The sequence below is a fragment of the Micromys minutus genome (assembly GCF_963924665.1).
Source record: "Micromys minutus genome assembly, chromosome: 28".
Taxonomy (NCBI): Eukaryota; Metazoa; Chordata; class Mammalia; order Rodentia; family Muridae; genus Micromys; species Micromys minutus.
In genome coordinates this window covers 40,237,362-40,256,038 of record NC_137963.1, presented here as the reverse complement: position 1 = coordinate 40,256,038, position 18,677 = coordinate 40,237,362, and the positions used below count along the sequence as shown (strand labels likewise).

Genomic DNA, 18,677 nt, shown 5'->3' with positions numbered 1-18,677 from the left:
CTCAGGGATGCTGTCGTGGGCCTGGCCTATCAAGGACTCCTGCTGGACATCAGTGACTACCCCTTCCCCTAAATAGCCCACACCTCCAGCCTGGAAGGTGCCCCTAGATGCTGTGACCCCTTCCTTTGGGGTACCTCTCAGTGTCTTCCCCCTCAGCTTTCTTGTTTCCTACCCCACCCAACTTCCTTTTTAGGATAGGCAATGCCCATTATGATATCACCTGCCTCAGCCCATGCCTGCACAGGAGGCCTAATTTCCTTCCCATGCTAGCCCCTTTCTGCCTTGCACACCTCAGAATATCCAATTCCCAAGAGTTCAGAAGACCCCTAGAGAACTTGCAGGATGGACATCTCACTGTTGAAGAGAAGCAGAGGTTCCGATTCACCTTGGGCCACACACCAGTAACAAGCAGAGGCAGAGAGACATGTATTTCCAGGAAGTCAGGTTTCCCCCTTCCTCACTCCCTTGCTGTGGCCCACACCCCAGGTAAGGAGCTGACGCTGGCTTGTTTGATGCTTTTAATATCATTATTTTGTGTTACACGATACACAACCAAGGATAATGGTCAATACTGCGATGGAAATGTTAAAAAAAAATATTATACACGGCTCATGTCTTCCACACACCTTCTTTGAAATAAATTAGTGAGCTCGGAGAAACCTGGCTGGGTGGCAGCCACAGCCGAGGGTGGGGGAGTGTTAAGGCAGTATCTACAAAGGGTTCGGGGGAGCAGGGGCAAGCTAAGGCCCTGGCTTTTCCCCTAAATTTCCAGACAGAGAAGGAAGAAACCTTGTGCTCTCCTTGGACTTGGAAGCTGTAGGCTGCCAGTTTCCTACCCCTACCTGTTGCGTATATACCAGTGCAGCCTAATGCCCTTGCCTAGTGTGTTCACGAGGGCCGTTTGCCCTTGGCTCTCAGGGGCACACACATCAGAATCCCACAAGTCAGCAGCAGAGGCAGCAATCTAAGGAAAGGAGGCACCCATGTTCTAGCAGTGAGTCAAAGAGCCCATGGGGTGGGTGGGAGGAGTTCTAGCTCTGGGGCCCAGATGATGAGCGAGGGTGAGAGAGGGGGCTTGGGCGGGACCACTATGGGCCTTGTGGCCCCTGCAGATGCTTTCTCTGGCTTGCCTCTTTTGGTATTTATCTAGTCAGGATATCTGCACTAGGGGGAGGTAAGCTGCACTGGAGGTGTAGGGAGTGGAAAGCAATACTTGGGAGTGGGCGGCTCCTGGGTGTGGTGCAGAGAGGCACTTCTGTTCCTAAGCCAACCCACTTCTCCTCACCCTCACTCTAGTCCCTGCCTCCCCCCACCCAGAGAGTGATGTGTGAGAAGTAGCCATAAGGATGGAAACACCAGCATGTGGGGTGACTGGAGAAGCTATGCTCGGGTCGCACTGGACCCAGCAGTCTGAGGCGCTCTGTGCTTGCAGTTTTCTTCAGCCATGGGAAAGCTACATCTCACTGAGTGTACCATTAGCTTTCTTCTCTCAAGAGAACCGCAGCAGAAGCAACAGCACACATGACTTCCCCACACAGGTACACACACACACACACACACACACACACACACACACACACACACCTTTTTTCCCATGTTCACACAGATGCACATACATGTCCAGGTGCCTCCTGAGTTCAAAGACACACAGATGTCATAGTCTTCAGCAGAAATTCCTGTGAAGAAATTCCTTCTGATATGAAAAGACTGTCAGCGATGTCAGCTATCCTTTATTTTCCAGTTGTGAGAACCGAAGCCCTGGAGAAGCCTGGGAATTGCTTAGGAGCTCAGGGAGAATGCAGGGATAGGACCAGCACACAGGCTTCTGACTGCCAGGCGAATTCTCAGACTGCTGCATTCCTGAGCAGCCTCTCAGTTAACAGACCACAGTCACTTCCCATCACAGACACCACCTGGTTGCCCTGGACAGGCAGGTTCAACACACACACACACACACACACACACACATGCACGCTCTACCATGCACACACAGCTGCTTGGTTCACTGTATTTTCTTAAGCTTGCTCTTGAAGAGCCTTTCTGGAGGCCAGCCCCCTGGACCTGGAGCTAGGGTGAAATGGGAATGGGGCACAGGAGGCCAGCCTTATCTCTTGCCTCCAGCCTAGAACCAAAGAAGACTGGGGGTGGTGGCAGTGGCGTGGGGATGAGGCAGAGACATAGATGCATTGGTTAGAGACCCATAAGAACAGGTCATATTATCCCCAAACCTGGTTTCGTTCTAAGGTCCATCTTACCTTCCCAGCCCTCAGCAAGCAAGGAAGCAGGGGAAAGAGACAGTGGAGGGAGTGATCTCATGGACCGTGTTACCAGGCTTCCCATCTGGAGATGAGGGGAACACAAACAGGTGTGTGGGCTGGCACAGGATTTAGGGAGAGGGGCTCTGGGGTGTGAGAACTGCCCTCATTGCTTGGGGCCTTTTCTTCTTCAAACCCCTTTCCTTCCTTTCCAAGCTGGGCTTGGGGGGATTCATGGCTCCACTGGCTGGGACCAATCCTTTAGCCATGTGATCCCTTCGTTTGGCCTCCTGGCCTTCAGTGGTGGTCCCCTGACTGCAGCTATGGGAGAGGTGGCAGGGTGCTTGGGTGTGGTCCCCCCAAGTAACCGAACAAACAGTGCCCACCCCTCCGCAGCCACGGGGCTGGAGACAGACCCGGTTTTGGTTTCTCCGTCTCATGAACACACAGAGGTACACGTCCTACCATAGGAGGAAGCAATGACTGTTACGAGGTTGGCGGCGGCTGTAAGAGGGCGGGGCTGAGGACCAGTGGACCAGCAGGGGAGGGGTCTCTCCTGCTGCGCCCCACCGGCCCAGGTCAGCGCCGCCCGTGCACCGCGGCGACCCCGCCCACTACTGGATGTGGCAGGCGGTGGAGGAAGTGGCCTGACAACACATGCAGGTGGGGTTCACGGACTTGGGGGGAATGAGATCTAGGTCCTCGTCGTCGGGGATCTCGTCTAACCGGTAGCCATCTTTCAGCAGCTGGATGTTCAAATCTTGGTTGATCTGCTGTAGAAAAGGTTCGAGTCAGGTGGAAGGGCATCACCCCCGGCTGGGGCCCTCTGCCACCTCAAGGCCGGGGACAGCTCCATCTCATCTCAGGTCTGAACCTGGCTTTAGTCTCATTTTCTCCGGACAGGTTTTCCTAAAGCCCAGCCATATACAAGCCCCTGCTTAGTCCAAGGTCAACATCTCATCTCTACTCTTGATTCTTTTCGGGGTTTGTCCCGATTTCAGGTCAACTCGTGTAAGGTGTCACCTGCATATCACACCTGTTATATTTTAGAGCCCCTCTTTAATAATCCCTGGGCTCACGGTAATTCAGGTTAGTGATTTCTTCCCAACTTCTCCCAGCCCAGGCTGTGCCTTAAGTGGAGCCTCCCTGCCTCCCCACCTCCCCCGCGCACCCCCCTCCCGCCCAGCCCCACAGGACTCCGCCCCATGCCTTCCTTCTGTCCCTTAGGAGCCCTCAGCCTTGTAGTCTGGATCCTGCGGTCTGTGGATGCAAGAGGTGGAGCCTCACCTCGGCAGAGGAGTAACCAGAGGAAGAGTATCTGGACATGTCAAAATCATCATCGCTGGTGTGGAGAAAAGAGGAGAGAGAAGTAATTCAGGAAAATTAAATAGAAAATTCTCTGCATCTTTGCTATACCCTCCCCCTCCCAACAGTATGATTTAAATAACCCAAGCTTATTATGCAAATGTATGTTAGCTAAGGCAGCTTTCCTAGCTCAACCTTCAGATGAAGTGGCTTCTTAAGTTCCTTCTGGATAGAACAACTACTCAATGCCACATCATCAGGCTTTTGTTTCAGTTTTTCTCCCCCTAGGTGCTAATCAACCTAGCTGTTTGGATTTTCCAAAAGTCTAAGGCTAGCCAAATGCTACCCTGGAGAAGGGGACTGGCCTTAGGATTCCATTAGGCTGTCCAGAGACATCAGGGTCTAACATGGGGTAGTTGTCTCAGGACAGCAGCAAACTGTGCTGGTTCCCAGGCCTCTCTTTGCCCAATCCTTTAAAACAACAACCACCACCTCAAAGCCAAAAACCACCCCTTTGGGAAATTTCACCCGTGGAGAGCCCCTGGCTGAAGAGCACAGCACTGCTGGCAGGTGAAGCACACCTTCAGCCCACCGGTGCTCACACAGCACCATGTGGCTGCCCAGCTGCCCCCAGGCCCCATACACACCTGTCTGTGTCAAGAGCTACCAGTGGCTTCTCATCAGGACTCTGGTCAAGCGAGGAGTAGCCTTTATTAGGAACGACCAGCCTGGGTAAAAAATGGGGAGTTGGATGAGCTGGAGTATATAAATATAACTCGGGGTCCTCCCCGTTGCTGTCATTCCCCCCACCCCATCAGGTTCCCCTGAGGCGAGAAGGTGAAGTCCAGCAATGGCAGGTACTGACTGGTGAGTCCCTGGTGGGGCAGAAAAGGTCCCTACCTCGTCCGGGCCATGACGTTGTTCTTCTTGGGTTGCTGGTTGACAGGGCTGCCCATGCTGCCGTTCTTCAGGGAACCCTTCCGGGCCAGCTCCCTTTGCTTCTCTGCAGAGAACATGGGAAAGAAGCTGTGTCCTGCCCCAGGGGTTGCCAGGCTGAGCTGCTTGGGGCGGCCTGGTCTGGGCCTTCCTTTCACACATGCACTCCTCTACTTGGTGGAGGTCCCATGTACCTCCAGTGACCTGACGCTCGGTGGCTGGCACTGTGCCTTGCATCACTTGAGGTAGATAGTGGCAGGCAAAAAGAGGAGTCTCACCCCTACCCTATGGGAGCCACAGTTCTTATGTCAGGCAGCCAGCATGAGCTTGGTGAGAGAAAGAGATGGACACAGAAGGCAGAAGCAGTCAGAGGCCTTCCCGGAGGGAGGAGGACATTAGGGAGGAAAGTGTGTACAGAAGCAACACAAGAGAACATAGCTGTGGGTGTGAGTGGAACAGAGAGAAGAGGTAATAAAGAGGTAAACTTGGGAAAGGAGCCATTTATTCAGTTAATTATTCACTCAACAAACACTCGAATTGCAATTATGCATCAAGTACTATATCACTTGGATGGAAGACTCCCAGCGGTTATAAACTCAGAGCATGCACAGAGACTCCCATCTCAAAAAACAAAACAACCAAAACCCTCAGAGCACAAAGGCCTTGACCAAGAGGCATTTAGGATTAATGAGGATGGAAAAGGATCTACTAAGGATTTCCTTAGTGGGAGGGGCAGAAAAGGTTCTTGGTCAGGATACAGCAGGAGGCTGAGGAGCCCAGTCTGCAGTCTCCCCAGGGGTTCAGAGCCCCTGAGCTTGTGGGGCTGGACATCTGATGACCTACTACGTGGTACATGACTATTACTATGGGGAGCTGCCTGGAAGGAGCTCAACCACTCTTTCTTACTGTCAAGTAAAGCCACGATGTAGGAAAAAGCCTTGTTCTGTACCAGAAACAAGGCAGCTGGTAGGTGTGTGTGTGTGTGTGTGTATAGGTTGTCCTGAAGCTGTTTGTATTTTAATGTTAATTCCACTTCCCCAAGAAGGGCTGCCTAGTCATATGACTCCAACTGAACCTTCCCATTTTAATTAGTAAAATAAAGGAAAGCCAGCGACTGGGCGGGGCGAGGGAGGTGGAGAGGGCTGAGAGGTCTGAGGAGGTCAGAGGACGAAGGGGGAAGGTCGTGGGGACAAGGAGCTTCCCAAGGACCAGCTAGACCCAGGTGATAATGATTGGTGTTAAAAGCTATGAACATTAAGGATTTTACAGGTCTAGTATCTCATATAGAAGGGCAGTTTGTATCTTTGTCTATTTGATGCAATCTTGTGTAGAGGGTTTGTCGATTGAGAGTTGAATATATAAACCTGTGTGAAAAGCTATCTGGCTAGAGTAGTATTTATGTGGGATTTGGGGTACAGAAACACTCCGGGACAGAGGCGGAGAACAGGCGGTAGTAAACTGCCAAGGGAAGGGAGTTGTGCGGACATGTTGGGCTGGTGGCGGCTCAGACTGGGTGTCAGAGGTGCGCGCGGCTCCGTATCAGGGTCGGGCCTGAGTGAGACCACAGGGCCGGTAGAGAGATAAACCCATATTTTATTTTTTAATATTTACTGCAACATGTGTGTGTGTTTAGCATAAGGATGAGAGGAGCTGTTACAGCACCTGTGAGTCACTTAAAAGTGATCTTGATTTCCATGTCTTTGAAGCTCTCTCACCCCTTTGCCTCTTACTCTAGTTTTCCAGCCTCTTTACAGCAGGTAACAACTGTCATTACCATACAGAGCCTCTAGGGGGTGCAATTTGCCTTACAGTTCTTGGTGGTTTTTTTTTTTTTTTTTTTTTTAATCTCAAGTGAGACAAGTTGTGAATTTTCATGAGCTTTGGTGGTGATACTACAGTGAAGGGAATAAAAATGCTATTTAAAAGCATGCTAGTTCGTTTGAAATCATGAAAAAGTGCAAACAATAAGCTAACGAGGCTCCAACTTACGGAGTACTATGCAACCATTTAAAAGAATGAAGTCATTCTTTGTAGGGGCCCTAAGACACCGTCCAGGGGGAGGGAGCAAGGCTCAGAAAACGTGTACAATGCAATGCCTCCTATGCTGAAGTACTAAATGAACCTACAAGAGCTTGGAATGACTGCCTCTGGAGAGAGTACAGAACTTATATGCATTTAAAATACTTTTATTGCTGTATTAAACAGTAATAAACAAAAGTGGCAGTGCTCGGAATAGAATGTACTAGGAAGATAAACAGGTCCATCGAGAACTGCTGCCGTGTGCTGTGTTTAGAAAATCACCCAGAAAGGCTGCCTGGATGTGTTCCAGAAGGAGAAAAGACCTGCTTTATTCTTTTGAATTTCCTACAGACACAGGCTCTGTGGAAAGAAATCCTGGTAGCTCTCTATGGAGGGAGCCCATTAAGAGATAAGAGGCTCCATCTTAACTGAGGAATGAGGAGGCTCCCATTTGTGGTGGGAAGGTGGAGTTTGAGTTCTGAGAAGAGCCAAAGACAGGGAAGGCTGTATTTGACTGTCATCTCCCTTGCATGTGACACATTATAATTTCTCTTCAGGAAACCAGCTCTTTGGTGGGAGTGTGCTATCCTCTTCAGCAGCCTTGGATCGATGAGATTTGGTCTGTGAAGGGAGAGGGCAGTGCTCAGCAGAGGGTTAGGAGAGGAACTGGAGTCACTGATACCGTGGGCAGCTGTGGGAGTCAGGTGACTTCACAGCAGTAAGTGGACATGGGGTCCAGCCCATGAGAAAGATGACGTGATTCTCAGAAAGGAAATGTGTTCTGGGGCTCTAAGAAAGGGACAGTCTCCCTAGACAGAGGCCACCCTGGTCCTGAGACCTGTCCCTCAAACATAGCAGTAGCTACCCTATCCTTTGGAGGCAGGTTCCTTTTGGCTGACCCCTCCAAGTCCTCCCCTGGGGTTCTACACTTTACACTTGCAGCCACCTCTAGAATCTCCCCATCCGATATCTTAGCCTCAGGGATCTCTCCAAGAGTTTCAGGAACCTACAGAGAACCTGTCACTGCCTTCTTTATCTTGCAAGACATAAAGTGCCTGGGAGTGCCAATGACTTACTTGGAGTTTGTCTTGGAATCATCTAGCCAAGATACTTCCATTGTAGCGCCTTGCTGTCAACCCAAGAGCACCTTGTTCACTTCCCACATCTCCCTCATCCCCCAGACACACTCACCCAGCTTCACTTGGAGCGGGGATGGTTTGTAATTCATGGCTACTGACTCACCCTCCCGGGAGTCACAGTCTCGGTCTGAGATAGAGGCTGCGGCTGGATCCTGTTGGGGAGGAAGCAGAGAGACGGGGAAATATTAGCATGCAACTCCAGGGGTGGCTCTGAACCCTGAAGCAAACCTTCTCATCTGGCCTCTGGGTTTCTGGGAGATTTACTCCAGCAGCAGGCCAGTCAGTATTCAGAGAGGGCGAGGAAGATTCATTTACTATGCCTCCATAGAAGAGCAGAGATGTCTTACTCAGTCCAGTAAGAGTCCTGTGTAAGCCAGGCAGCTCCGGAAAGCCCTGCCTAAACCCACAGGACCTCCTCTACGAAGGCTGGAGTAAGTTGTTTGGCCCTCAGGCTTCTCCTTGTATTAAGAAAAGGGTCTAAGATCCCCTGAGCTTACAAGGTGGATCAAGGTCAGAGCAGGTACTCCCTGAGAGCCCTTCTTTCTCTGTTGCAGGGTCTAGACAACCAACTGGCCAATTCAAGCAAGGCTTCAGGACTTCAGCCACTGACCAGTGAGGACCTCTGAAATTCCCAGTTGGACCCTAAGCTGTGTCTCCCACCGAATGGGAATGGTGACTGAGAAGACCAGCCTGACAAACCAGCAGGTGACCATGTGATACAGGTGACAAGGAGGGTAGGCAGGCATTCATTCTGGGTGCGTCACCTTTGCACTCTCCCCTGTACTGGCTCTCAATAGCCTCCAGCTCTGGCCCAGACCCTGTGCTTCCCAGAGTCCTTAGCTAGCCCTGCTATCTCTCCAAAATGCCCTCCTTGTAGGAGATCCAGGGCCCCTGTCTCATGCCACTGGTAATGAGCACCTCCCGTTCTTGTGGGGAGACTAAAGATCTTATTCAGGTTAAGCAGCTCTTGCTTCTACATTGGGGCTGATTTGCAATCACTTCTCAATAAACAAAGGTATTTTCAATATTTTTCATAATTGTCAGATTCACAATTATAGAGGGAACTAAAGATGACCTTCTCTTAGAATGAAAAACTCTTATTTTAAAATGTCTTTACTCAGGCCAGTAGAGCTGGCTCAGTGGTTAAGAGCACTTGTTCTTGCAGAGGACCTGGGTTCAATTCCCAATAACCATAAGGGGATTTAGAACCTTCTGATCCAAGGATGTCTGATGTCTGTGGTACCAGGCACACGTGGTGCATGTACATATAAGTAAAATAAAATAAAATTTGAAAAGTTTTTATTCTTCAAGAATTTCATATAGTGTATTTTGATCTTATTCATCCCAACTCCTACTCCTCCCCTAACTCCTCCAAGGTCCCCTACTCCCTCAGCTTTTTATCCCCTCCCTCCCTCCCTCTCTCTCCCTCCCCCTCTCCTTCTCTCTCTCCCTCCCCCTCTCCTTCTCTCTCTCTCTCTCTCCCTCTCCTTCTCTCTTTTACTAACCCGAGAGTTCAGTTAGTACTAATCGTATACTTCTGGGTGTGGTACTGTCCACCGGAGCATGACCCACCAGTAGGCACACTTTAAATAAAACTGACTCTTTCTCCTCCCCAGAAAGGAGGGAGCAGACATGAGCTGCTCTACAGTCCTAGTCCCACTTGTTACCATAACGAGAAGGGAGAATGGCTGCTCATTTTCATGATTCAAAATAGTCCATTTTCATGGAAACTCTGTAGGCATGCTGGGGGCACCATACCAGTAAGGATCTGGTCCATTTCTAGGCCGCTTGGTCACATTCCTGTCTTTGTCTCCGTCAAGTAGGACACAAAGCACGTTCATTTTGGAGTGGCTCCCTCAGGCCCATCTTCTGCCTCTGATCGCTGTGTCTATTTATTTCTCTGTCCCCTCGGAATCTTCCACCTCCATTTTCCCACTAAAGAAAGCTGATGCTTCCTAAGTTGTGGCCTTTTAGTTATGAGCCTGTTCCTTGGCCCTCTTTACTTTCCACAAGAGTGTTTGGTCTCATTGTCCTTTCTCTGAGATTGGTTTTAGATAACACACCCCGCCCTGTAGCTAAGGCAGTGTCCCAGTGCAGGTAGGTGCATTGGTTTCTTCTCTGGGGTTGGCAGTGTCATTGGAAACATGTGAAGCAGAAACCTCAGGACGGACAGAACCTGGGATGAGCAATACTGGCCAGTGACCCTACAGATCTCAAGACCTACTGGCAGGTCCTAGTGGTACTTGATCCTGAGTGAAACCATAGGATCAAAGCCCTAGGCTGAGAGGCTCCATGCCAAACTTGCCCATTCAGCAGCTCTGTCACTGTCCACGGTAGAAGGCTATTTAAGCAGCAACTACAAAGGCCTCTGGCACAGTGCCATCAAACACTGGACTTCCTGTGTGTCTTCTCTGAGAAAAGCAGGTAGTGCCACGACCACTGTGTAGAGATTAAATGTAAAATATTCATGAACAAAAGGAGCAGAGAGGACTGAAGCAGAAGGAAGCGTCTGGCTCCAAGAATCAGAAAGGATTTAAAATGCCCCCCAAGGACTCCCAACAGGCGTTAGCTAGATCCAGGAACTAGAGTGGGGATTAACAAGATTATTAATAAACACTCAGCAGAGACAGACCTTGAAATACATCTCTAACAGCAGTCCATGTCTCTACAACCATTCAAACAAATCCTCCAAAGGCTGCAGAGAAGATTAATAGCTTGGTATCGGATGATAGCCAGCACAACATCAACACACCCAGAGGAAAGCCAAAGAGCCAGAAGCAAAGGGCCATCCTCAGAGTTAAAATGGTCCACAATTTCCAATCAGTTGTGCTCCCTGAACCCTGAGCTTTGGGTGGGGCTGGGATGAAAATGGGGCATATGTGTAGGAACGGAAGTTACACGGCCCTGGGTCCCTTCAATTAAGGAAATCCATTGTTGTTTCAATTCCTACATTAGCCTTTCTATAAAATTCTGATTAGCAAGAAAGTGTTGTTAGTTATAAAAAAGACTACTAAATACATTCCTGGGAGAAGGTTCAGGAGGTAAAGGTGCTGGCAACCAAGCCTGACAATCCCTGGAACCATGTGTGGAAGGAAAGAAACAACTCCCGCAGGTTGTTCCCTGACCTCCACAAGTGCACTGTGGCCTCTCTCCACAAATAAATCAATAAAATAAAAATAAAACATTAAAAAGTCCTGGGCACCTATCTGTGCATGTGTGTGTGAGGGTGCGCCCACTTAGGCTTGCACATGTAGAGGCAGAAAGGTCCATGTAGCTGCCGTTTCTAGTGCTTTCTCACTGAACCTGGAGCTCTGCAATGCGCTAGACTGACTGTAAGATCTGCTGACTCCGCCCCTTTGCTGCCCCTGCACCGCAGTTACAGGCGCACCGTCAAGTCCAGTGCTGGACATCTGAACTCAGGCATACAGCCCGCAGAGCAGACGTATGGCCCTCGAACCACCTCCTCATTCCCATCAATTACTTTTTAAAATAAAGAAAATTAAACACACATCACAGGATCATTGACACGTTAAACTACTGGCTGAAAATAAACAAGAAAACAGTGTTTTTGCTTTAAAGGAAAGAACACGGGTGTCAGAGCATTCCTTCGGAGGTGTCCAGGAAGTGATGTGCACTGTTATGGCAGCTTACCAGAGGAAATGATCACGGAATTCAAGTACCAGGTACGGCAGCTCATCAAAGTTTTTACATTACTGTTTACTTGGACATTTTTTTAAAAAATTATTTATTTTATGTACATGAATACACTGTAGTGTTCAGACACCAGAAGAGGGCATCAGATCCCATTACAGACGGTTGTGAGCCACCATGTGGATGCTGGAAATTGAACTCAGGACCTCTGGAAGAGCAGTCAGTGCCCTTAACCGCTGAGCCATCTTCCAGCCCCTTATTGTGTGTTTTAATTTTTTCACACTAAAACAAAAATGTGTTTTTCATAAAGCAATAAAATAAAGCTGGCCTGTGTAAGGAGAACACACATTTAGCCCCAGTACTTGGAAGGCAGAGGCAGGTGGGTCTATGAGTTAGAGACCAGGCAGCCGGGTTTACAGAGAGCTCCAGGACAGCCAGGGCTGTCTCACAAAAACAAAAACAAAGAAAAGAAAGGGAGGGAGGGAAAATGTGTGCTAGGAGAGGGCTCAGTAGTTAGGAGCACACCCTGTTTTAGAGGACCACCTGTAACTTCAGCTCCGAGGGTCCAATGCCCTCTTCTCCCTCTGTCCCACAATGAACAAAGAAAACCTGGGCTCTGGAGGGACTGATGGAATCAGTGCACTTGCTTGAAAGGAAGAAGCTAAGGAAAGACTGAGACTTGGAACAGAGGCTGCCCTCTGTGAGGCCCTCCTTGCCAACCTCCATATTTGTATCCCTTCCCCAGGGCTGTGTTAATTCTTCAGTAGAGAAAGCTGACCTGGGACCCAGGAGACCTATGGGGAGCTGGATAGACTGGATGAGCAAAGAGTGGGCATGAAGGAGCAAACTGCCTTTAAGAACCATAGATCTTAAGAGGGAAGGGCCTGGGCATGGCAGGGGAGAGTGCTTTCCTGAACAGCCACCTACAGTCTGCTACGGAAGACTCATGAAGACCCAGCCGTGAGTGTGACTGCTCCTGGGTACTCACACTATAGTAAATGCTGAGCACCATAGCCCGTGGCTGCAGCTCTGCACCACTCAGGTTGCCATGCGGCTTATATATGGAGCTGTCTCTGAGAAAGACTCCACAGGGTTGGGGAAGGGCAACTAGAGGGCATCCCTCCACTATGCTATGACTTCCTTCTTCATAACATAAGTCCAGGTATCATAGAGATAAACAGAAAGTAGGCCATCTCCAAAGAGTGTCCAATGACTACCAAGGTAAAAACGAGCCATAAAAAGCAGGAGTTCGGGGTGGTGGCACACATCTTTAATCCTGGCAAATCTCGGAGCTCCAGGCCAGGCTGGACTACATACTGAGATCCCGACCCAGGCAGAAAGAACAAGGCAAAGGAGCAATGAAGTGACCTGAGAAGAGTTTAAAGAATCCGCCTGCGACTGGCAAGGAATGTAGCAGGAGCCCAGAAGGCAGAAGTAAATTGTTGGGCTCAGATCATGGTGGGGGTGGGCCTTGATTTTGATTTTCTTTTTCTTAGAAGATAACAGGGAAAACAAAACTTAAGCACAGCAGTAACATGAACACATTTGAGATGAAGGGCCCTTTATAGCAGTCATGTGGGATACGTGTGGAGGGAAGGAGGTTAGAAGTAAAGATAAATTGTGCCAAGAGAAGGCTTCAGGGACCTAAACCAAGTAGAAGAAGACAAAAGACAAGCACATGAGAGCGTGTCTATGTGCCTCTAACTTTCTGTCTGGAATATGTAAAAAGAAATACTAATTCCTCCAAAAGTACAGGGGAGGGGGGACATTGCCGGGGAAGACCAAGGCAGGTCATTTGGAGGTATGTTGTGTTTGGGGGCATGTCTTTTGGGAAACAGGTGAAGTTACTTAGTTCAATTTGAGGTTTGGGAACCTGGAACAAAGGTTTGTGCTGGTCACAGCTGAAGCTGAGGGAGGATAATTTCCTAGAGAGGCCTCAAAGGGCATCAGTGTCAGGGGACCCCGGGAGACTGAGTGGGAGCAGTGGGCGGACACGTTCAAGTGAAGGCCGGCGTGTCTCAAGTGCCCCAAAGAGAAGCCTGCTCCCCAAGATAAGAATGACAGAGTCATAGGTGGTCTTGGACAGAGATCAGATTACAGGGATTTGGAGGGAATAGGGTCCTGGGAAGTCGAGACAGAAGGTGAAAGATGTCAAGGGGCTGCATGAGAGAAGGGGAGAAGGGTGGTGGCCGAGAAAACTTAAAGTTGTAGGATTTTCTACAGCAGGGACACACAACCAGTGTCCCCCACTGGAGGGAAAGTGCTGGTTATCTAAAACGAGACTGTGAGGGGGCACGCTGAGGAGTCTAGTCCATGGGGTCAGAGCCTGGACTACAGGACAGGTCTTTACAGAAGGGCCAGGGAGGTGCTCATGTGGGGAGATGCAGGTAATTTTGGGTCAGAAAAGTCAGTGGAAAGTTCATTCCAAAGGCCTTGTCAGGGAAAGGAAGGGAAGAAGCATCAAGGAGTTGGAGAGATGGGAGAGTGCTTGAAGGCTAGTCGGAGTGGGCGTGGACGTCACACAGGCTGACACATCACCTTTCCTTGGTGTGTTCCAGCCTCGGGGAGGAACGCTGCTCTCCGAGGTGCTGAACACTTCAGTTTGTGTTTTGTAAACTGATTGTGTTTGGTTCAGGTAGATGGGCCACTCAATTTTAGTTCCCCGCAGGGGAGCATTGCCTCTGTCTTCATTTTCAAGCAGCACTTCTCAGGAAGAGAGAAACTGGATGGACTTCAAATGACGTGTGTCGTGAGATGCACAGAGCAACCACACCTGACCTTTCTCTACAGAGCACAAAGTGAGTGTTTTCTCCAGTTTTAGAGGGAGCTAGAGAAGGAGGTTGGGAAGGAATAGAGTCATGTATCCCTGGGTGAAGTCAGGAAGGAAGGGAAACAGAATATCAGGATTCTTGGACCAGCAAAGATCAAGTTGAGGGTAAAAAACAGTAGCTCAGGCTACTCTCTGACGGGGAGGTGTACTAATGAGGGCTTTAACACTCTTGTTCAGATCTGCATCTGTCCATACAGAGAACTCTTGGCAGTAGAAAGAATTAGAAATATTAAGATATATTTAGGAGAGAGAGAGCTAGCAAAAACACCTTAAGTTCACCGAGTGCCCACCACTGGGGAGAAACTTTATCTCCTGTTTTTGTTCCCCATCTCCCTTCCAGAGGCAAGCAACTTGCTGAGACTTCTATCCTTTTTGGACATAGAAAGGTCTTTAGCGAATCCTATTTATAGGGAAAGACAAGGACTTTTCATTGGGCAGGGTCTCTGAAGAGCTGGAGGGAAATTTGGGAAACACAAAAAAGATAATCTTCCATGTCTGTGGCACCTAAAAGAGCAGGAAAACAGGAAGCCAAAGTTTGGGGTGAGGGCAGAGAATCCCTTGGCTCAGGGAGGCATCTTTTCATAGTTCACATCTCTTTGAGTTTTTCCTCTATAAAACACTTGATTCAAGGGCTGGAGAGATGGCTCAGAGGTTAGGAGCACCGTCTGCTCTTCCGGAGGTCCTGAGTTCAAATCCCAGCAACCACATGGTGGCTTACAACCATCTGTAATGGGATCTGATGCCCTCTTCTGGTGTGTCTGAAGACAGCTACAGTGTACTTATATATAATAAATGAATGGATGAATAAATAAATAAATACATACATACAAACTTAAAAGAAAACACTTGATGCAAACAAAATCAACACATTGTCCACCTTGTCCAGTTCTGAGCTACACACTAGTGTGAGAATGCAAAGTAAAGCACTCATAGACACATGTGCAGAGCACTAGGATTCCCATGTTAAATCTGAGTTCTAGGGACTCAAGTTGGTCATGTAAGTAAGAGGATGTGTGTGCACATGTGTGTGTGTGTGTGCATGCATGTTTGAGACAGGGTCCCCTATGTAGTCCTGGCTGTCTTGGAACTTGCTGTATAGATCATGCTGGCCCAGCTTTTAACCTTTTTTTTTTTTTTTTTTTTTTTTTTTTTGAGATAGGTTCTTGTTAGGTAGGTCTGACTGGCTTGGTGTTGTAATGTATACTAGCTTGGTCTCAAATACTCAATAATTGTTTTGTTTCAGCCTTCCAAGAACAGAGACTACAGGCATGTACTACTATGCCCACTGTATAGTTCTTTGTTTTTTCAACTTCTTTGTTCACTACCGAATACCAGTAAACCTTGGTATCTAAAAAATAATTTGTGTGTGTGTGTGTATGTGTGTGTGTGTGTGTTTGTGTGTGTGCATGCGCACTGATCAAAGGTTAGTTTGCAGGAGTCAATTCTTACGTCCACTGTATGAGTTCCAGAATTAAACTCGGGGCATCCAGCTTGGTAGTAAGTGCCCTTTGCAGGCCCAGGACTTAGTACTGACAGTATCTGTCATTTGAAGAACCAAAATGGAGGAGAGTGCTGCTGCCCTCAAGCTGAGTACACCTGTAGTTATGGCAACTCTAGAGAGCAATGCATGTGCACAAAATGTTTCCTGCCCGACTCTGTCCTTTCTCTTAAGTCTGCAAATCACATTTGTGCCTGATGCCCACAGAGGTCAGAAGGGGACATCTGATTTCCTAGTTACAGACAGTTGTTGAGTCACCACGTAGGTACTGGGAATCAAACCAAGGTCTTTTAAACACTCAGGCATCTCTCTAGCCCCAATATTCAGTTTTCTAAAATGACCTTTATTTCACCAGTTTGAGATCACTAGATACTGGTCTTTTGTTGATACTACAGCTGGTAACTTTCTGGAATTTCTTCTTCTCTTCAAACTGAACTGATATCTCATCCTTGTGTGATGGGATGGGTTGATCTGTGTGGTCCCAGCTCTCTGGACATATACTTGGATCAGACAGAGTTAGGCAGCTTCCCTGAGAACTGGGAAGTGGGACAGGGACACCGAAGAGCCAGTGTTCAGGGAGATGACAAGAGCTCCCTAGTTCAGGCTCTGGTTGCAGAGCTCCGCTATCCTTCAGCACTTCACTGCAAAACCGTAGTGTTGGAGTGACGGGTAAAGCTCTAAGGTAGAGCACTTAGCATGCACGAAACCCTAGGTTCAATCACAGTACCACAAGTAGAAGGAGAAGGAAGGCCCCAAAGGAAATTCTAGTGTCCTTACAGATCAGTCTCTTTTTTGGGTAAACTAACTTGAGTTGAATTTTTGTTTTTATAACCAAAAAGCACAAACCAATGCACATTTAAAGGAAAACATGGATGGGCTGAATGTGTCAGTGGCCAAGTGTGTTTACTGTTCTTGTAGAAGACCAGAGTTTGGTCCCTAGTACCCACATTTATTCACTAATGGTCTGTAACGCCAGCTCCTGAGGATTCAAAGCCTCTTCCAGCTTCCACAGGCACACAGATACACATGCATGCCCACACACATTACGATTGTAATTGTTACTACTGTTCTATTGAGATACTGTCTTGACACAGTGTCTGGAGCTGAACTTGGCCTCCCATCTCAGTTTCTGGCAGCACTACTGAGCCAGGCCTATTCCTATATTCTTTTGACTTTTGGTTTATTGCAACAGGGTCTCACTGTTTAGCTTAGATTAAGCCTGGACTTTTCTATGTAGCCTAAGTTAGCCTCAAACCCACAGTCTTTCTATGTCTACCTATAGCATGGTGGGATTATTGGCATATGCTACCATATTTGGCCTATTCTGCTTTAAAAAAAAAAACCACTTAGTATTTAGAGGGCTAGAAATGGTTGCATGAGTGAAGTGCTTGCTGTGCAAGTGTGATCCCCAATACCCACGTGGTGGCACATGCCTGCAGCTCAGCACTGGGAAGGGAAGGGGTGCTTTCTGGTCAAACAGTGAGCTGCAGGTTCAGTGAGGGTGACCCTGCCTCAAAAATATGGTGAAGAGTAAACGAAGACACTACATCAACCTCTGGCATCCACATGCATAGTCATGTGCACACATACACATACAACACACACAGATTAGTACCGGGCTGTATTTAGCTCTCCATTTTCTTAGGTAGCTTGTGTAGCTGTTAGTTTAGTGTCTGCACAAACACCCACAGGGAGAGGTAGTGATAACTTAGCAATCTTTCAGGTTGACATTCAGGATGTTTGCAATTTTTCACTATTGCAAATGATGCCACATTAAAATCCATTTAGAATCATTTCATAAAGTAAAATTACAAAGTCAAAAGCATGAATGTTTTTAAGATTCTTGATATACATATTACAAACTGTTCTCCCAAAGGATTGTTCCAATTTACAATGTTCCCAGTCATGAGCGATATGGCTGGTTTTTAATGTTTTATTTCACTGTATGCCAGGGAATTCCAGGCCATCAAACCTGTCCATCATCTTCCCAGGGAGCTCCAGTCCTCATTTTCCTGCCTCCCTCTGGGGAATCTTCTCTAAAGAACAGAATTTCTCCTGGGGAATCACTCACTAGACAAAATGTTCCTGATCTGAGGCAGTCACTGGAGAAGAAAAGGAGGGACAGGTTTGGATGGACAGCACTGCCCAGAGCTGGCCATACCTTTACTGCGCTCACTGTGCCCTTGCTTCTGCAGCGCGCCACCAGCAGCGACCATGGCTGACACGGCAGAGCCAGGAGGCAAACCTCAGCAAAGCAATTCCTTTGCTTTCCGACTTGGGCCAGAAGAACTAAGCAAAATGTCCTAGAAGTTACTGCAGCGTGTGAGGCAGTTCTTATGGTAAGATTTTAAAAAGCATTTGTGTGTGTGTGTGTGTGTGTGTGTGATATATGTGAGTACACACATGTGGAGGTCAGAAGATGACCTTGTGGAACTGGTTCTCTTCACCTTCCTGTGGATTCTGAAAGTCACACTGGGTCATGGGGCTAATCCTACAAGCACCTCTACCCACTGAGTCACCTCACCTGCCATGCTCTTCCTTTTTTTTCTTTCTGCCACACCCCTTTAATTTTTAAATGTAGCAGGAAGCGGTGGTGCACGACTTTAATCCCAGCCCTGGAGGGGCAGAGAAGGGTGGACTTCTGTGCATTCAAGGCCAGTCTGGTCTACATAAATGAGTTCAGGACAGCGAGGGCTCTTACACAGAGAAAGCCTGTCTTGTATGTGGGGGGCTACAGGACAAAGTTTCTTATGTGCATGGGTATTTTGTCTGTATGTGTGTCTGCATTCCACAGGAGTGCCTGGTGTCCAGGGAGGCCCCACGAGGGCAACACATCTCCTGGAAGTAGAGTAACACATGACTGAGAGTGTCTGTGTGAGTGGAGGGACCCAGCCCTGGACTTCCAGAAGAGCAGCCAGGGCTCTTACCTATGGAACCTTCTCGAGCCTCATTCTTTTTCTTTCTTTCTTTCTTCCTTCCTTCCTCCTTCCTCCTTCCTTCCTTCCTTCCTTTCGTTCTTCCTTCCTTCCTTCTTTCCTTTCGTT

At 48.3% G+C, this 18,677-nt stretch overlaps 1 protein-coding gene across 5 annotated transcripts in view; it reads right to left on the bottom strand.

Moving 5' to 3' along the window:
- Nucleotides 1-505: 505 nt before the first annotated feature.
- Nucleotides 506-18,677, bottom strand: part of FAM219A (family with sequence similarity 219 member A) — a 48,537-nt gene continuing 30,365 nt past the window's right edge. For 2 of the 5 annotated variants that reach the window (XM_080940055.1, XM_080940057.1), the window contains 5 exons: nt 7,707-7,806; nt 4,461-4,563; nt 4,208-4,288; nt 3,543-3,597; nt 506-3,028 (listed from right to left, as the gene is read on the bottom strand). In XM_080940055.1, coding sequence (XP_080796181.1) covers nt 2,870-3,028; nt 3,543-3,597; nt 4,208-4,288; nt 4,461-4,563; nt 7,707-7,806 — 498 coding nt within the window. In that variant the 3' untranslated portion in view covers nt 506-2,869. The remainder of the gene's footprint in view (nt 3,029-3,542; nt 3,598-4,207; nt 4,289-4,460; nt 4,564-7,706; nt 7,807-18,677) is intronic. The other 3 variants (XM_080940056.1, XM_080940058.1, XM_080940059.1) reach the window with 3 other exon arrangements.